General features: G+C 54.8%; 1 protein-coding gene across 1 annotated transcript; it reads left to right on the forward strand.

The window, feature by feature from the left end:
• Positions 1–3122: 3122 nt before the first annotated feature.
• On the forward strand, positions 3123–3692 carry LOC119161790 (uncharacterized). The gene has a single exon (XM_037414303.1). The coding sequence runs from the start codon at positions 3123–3125 to the stop codon at positions 3690–3692; it is 570 nt and encodes a 189-aa protein (XP_037270200.1).
• The last annotated feature ends 730 nt before the right edge of the window (positions 3693–4422 follow it).

The raw sequence follows: 4422 nt of genomic DNA on the forward strand, positions 1-4422 counted from the left end.
CCACCGGCTTTCACCTTCACAAGACGAGAAGGTGCGTCACCTACTCCAGCCCGAAGAACTCGGTGACCGCAAGCCATCGCAGCTCCTGCGTTACATGCGTGACCTCTTGGGCAGCTCCCCGGTTGACGACTCCCTCCTTCGTATCATCTGGCTTCAGCGTCTATGCTCACATACGCAGGCCATCTTCCAGGTGCAGCCGAATCTGCCGCTGGACCAGCTCTCTAACATCGCTGATCAAGTCGTCAAGATTTTGTTACCAGCATCGCCTCTCACCGTCAACGTCGTTGACACCCGACAGTCCAGCAGCGAGCTAGCGCGCCGTGTCGACAAAATCACCCATCAGCTGGACTAAGTGTAAAGGCGCCTGGATCAAAGCCCGAAGCTGCGTCCACAAAACGCTCCCAAAGCCTAGACAACAACTCCGCTTCATCGCACGGAAATGATAACGACCCTTGCTACTACCATCGCCACTTCGGGGAAAAAGCCCGGAAATGTCAACCACCTTGCTCAGCTGGACGTCTGAAAAACTTCAATGGCAGCCCGTAGAGACGGCCGGGAGCTGCCAACTTAGAGGTCGTCGCATATTCGTCAAAGACCAACTCACCAAGCGGCGGTTTCTCGTCGACTGTGGCTCCGACATCTGTAGCTTTCCCCGAACCTTCCTGCGTGACAAGCGTCTTTGCACGTACTTTGAGCTCAGTGCGGCGAACCATTCGACCATCAAGACCTACGGCTCGTTCCGCCTTTACATCAGCTTCGAAAACCTGTGTCGAGATTTTCTATGAAATTTTGTCATCGCCGACATCGCACAGCAGAACATAGGGTCCGACTTCTTGGCGTACTACAATCTTCTACCTGACTGCCGATATGACCGACTTATCGACGCTACAACAGGCCTCTTCACGCCGGGCCAACGTGCGACCACCCAACAGCCTAACGTCATGGCACTCACTATTGGGATCCAGTCGCCACACAATGACATCCTCGCAGGATTTTCCGACCTGACTCGATCTAGCGGGCGTCCGCGAGAGGTGCGCCACTCAACCGTGCACTACATTCGTACTACTCCCGGCCTCCCGTTCTCAAGCCGCGCCCGTCGGCTAGCCCCGAACCGCCTACGAATTGCACAGGCCGAATATGAAGCCATGCTCCGCGTAAGTACTGCCCGCCGCTCGGAAGGACCTTACGCCTCACCGCTTCATCTGGTACCAAAGAAGACCAATGTTGGCGCCCATGCGGAGATTATCGCGCCCTCAACGCCCGCACCGTCTCCGACAGGTACCCCGTCCGTCATATACAGGACTTTGCACACCGCTTAGACGGCAGCACTATCTTCTCAGTGGTGGACCTCGTAAAGGCCTACACACAAATTCCTGTAAACACGGATGATGTCCCAAAAACCGCAATTATCACGCCTTTCGCTCTATTCTAATTCCATTTCATGAGTTTTGGTCTCCGCAACGCGAGTCGAACCTTTCAACGCTTCAACGACGACGTCGTCCGCGGCCTGGACTTCCGTTTTGTCTACCTAGACGATATCTTGATCTTCTCCCGCAACAAAACGAAACATCACCAACACCTTCGTCAACTGTTCCAGTGTCTTGACGAAAAAGGCTCACTCATAAACGTTCAGAAGAGCACTCTCGGCACCCCCGTCGTCACGTTTCTTGGCCATGAAATCTCTTCAGAAGGAACTAGACCCTTGCCTGACTGCATCCTGTCCCTGCAAAATTATGCGCTGCCTGCCACAGCGAAGGACCTCCGCCATTTCTTGGGCGTGTTCAACTTTTACAGGTGCTTCGTGCCTAAAGCGGCCATATATAAGGCCCCTCTCCATGACGCGTTGGCCGGCCAACGCGGCAACCATCCTGTCACTTGGACCCCTGCCTTAACGCAAGCGTTCGAAGACTGCAAAACTGCCCTCTGCAACGCTACGCTGCTCTCCCATCCCAAGCCAGAGGCGCCCCTGGGTCTTCTCACAGATGTCTCTAGCACCGCCGTCGGAGCCTCTCTCATGCAGCATGTGGGAAACAACCGGCGCCCCTAGCCGTTCTTCTCGACGAAAGTCTCTTGCCCGAAACCGCCCCCACCTTCCGGCAGCATCGGCGATGCAACCTCACCCGTGCAGAGACGACTTGGCCAGCCTACTACAGAGAGCTCCTTGCCATCTACGAAGCAGTCCAACACTTGTGCTACATCCTGGAGGCACAGCACTGCACCATATACACCGACCATAAACCTATCACTTACGCCTTCTCCAAATGCCAACACAACCAGCTGTCCATCATCGCTCAATTCACCAGGGATATCCGCCACATCAGCGGAGAGGAAAACGTGGTGGCCGACGCACTCTCTCACGTCTCGGCTGTCGAGCTACCAACCTTTACAACCGACGCCCTCGCCGAAGCTCAAAAAACGGATACCGAACTCTAGCAGCTCCTCGAGAATGGCTCTTTGCTTCAACTTGAAAAAGTTACCATCCCTGGGTCAACGGAAGCTCTCTACTGTGACATATCAACAGGACGAGTGAGACCATAGGTCCCTTCTTTGTATCGCCAAAGCATCTTCAACCAGTTACACAAAACTCAGTCATCCCGGCATCCAAGCTTCTAAACGCCTCGTGAAAGACCGGTACGCGTGGCCCTCAATGCAACGGGACTGCCGCACCTGGGCACGCACATGCATTCAATGCCAGCGCGCCAAAATCACCCAGCGCGGTACGTCGCCACTCAGAGAATTCCCCCCTCCCGACGGAACGGTTTCAGCACGTCCACATCGACATCATTGGCCCCTTCCCACCAGCCAGCCCTTACCGCAATTGCCTCACCGTCATCGATCGTTATACTCGTTGGCCCGAGGTGTGGCCGCACGAAAAGATCACCGCAAAAGACGTCGAATCAGCCTTCTTCTCCAGCGGGGTTTCACGCTTCGGCACTCCTCGTCGAGTCACCACCGATCAAGGAAGGCAAATCGAATCTCAACTCTTCAGGCTCGACAGACTCTCCACCGGGTTCGAATGTCATGGACAACTAGCAACCACCCTTGCGCCAACGGGATGATTGAACGGTTTCACCGGCAGTTCAAGGCAGCCATCATGTGCCACCCTCACTCAACCTGGCTAGATGCTCTCCCCGCCGTCGCTCTCGGTCTCCGCGAATGTCTGCCTTGAAAGAAAACTTTTAAGCCAGACATTCAAGCCACGTACGCCCGCGGAACTCGTCTACGGGGAGCCGCTTCGCCTACCTGGAGAACTCTTCTCCGCTCCGATCTCTGATGCAACCAGCTCGGACCCTGCAGACTTCGTCGCTAGACACCGTCGCACAATGGGCGTGCTGCGCCCCTCACCAGTGGCTCGCCACACCAAGCCGACCCCATTCGTGTTTAAGGACCTGGCAACATGCTCGCATGCCTTCCTCCGCGACGACACCGTGCGCGCCCCTTTCCAGCCGCCTTACTCCGGACCTTACAAAGTCATCTGTCGCGACGACAAAAAATTCACCCTGCAAATAAGTGGAAAGGATGTACGCGTTTCCATCGACCGCCTAAAGCCACATTACAACCTTTCCCAAGAGCCTACCAACCTCCGCACGCCTCCAGTAATTTGCCGACAACAGCCCGCAACGCCTAGGCTCGCACCCTACACCACCCGCCTTGGACGCCAGGTGCGGGTCTCCAAACCTCTTCAACCCTGACGGCTTCTATCTGCGTGGAGGGTGGTGTGGCGAAACGGATCGGCGCCCCTTCACCTGCGCGTCGTGGCGATGCCTCCAAACACGGGCGCCAGCGATAAGAAAACTCGCACGAAATGAGCAAGAAAACTGTGTGTGTGCCGCAATTTAGGGGCAGTCATTGTAGAACCTTCAGCACGGAAACATTAAAGTTATGTTATCCCACAGCCTGAACGAAGGTTTATAGAAGAAAATTACCGTGCACCATGGAGGGAACTAAGGGCGTCGTCTATTCATAGCAAAGAATAGACGCCTTTCTTGGTGATTTCGTTGAGGTGCCGGTTGTCGACGCAGAACCTTCAGGTATTCTTTCTTTTTTACAGGTATCATAGGCGACGCCCGAGGACTCGAAGATGTCTTGATGTTGTCCTTAGCGAGCATTTTGTTAGGTTCCGTTCGAACGACGCTGCGCTCAGTCACCGAGACACAATAAGGGCGTCGATGAATTGGTCTTGCGTCCGCGGTGTCAATTCAATGGGTCAGCAGAGATGTTTGTCCATGCTTTGGTGAAGCGAAATCAAAAACATCGTGGTATGATGCGAACAAAAGACAAAGGTCCAATCTTTGAGAATGGTCCAGGTCCGGGGTAATCAAGTTGTCGAACGCGTCATCAGAGTTCGGGCTAGCAGCAGGGCTGCCTGTAGGCGGCTGTGGCAAATCAATGGCCAGGGCAACAAGGTCATTTGCTTCTAAA

Source organism: Rhipicephalus microplus, chromosome X (genome assembly GCF_043290135.1).
Source record: "Rhipicephalus microplus isolate Deutch F79 chromosome X, USDA_Rmic, whole genome shotgun sequence".
In the NCBI taxonomy this organism is placed as follows: domain Eukaryota; kingdom Metazoa; phylum Arthropoda; class Arachnida; order Ixodida; family Ixodidae; genus Rhipicephalus; species Rhipicephalus microplus.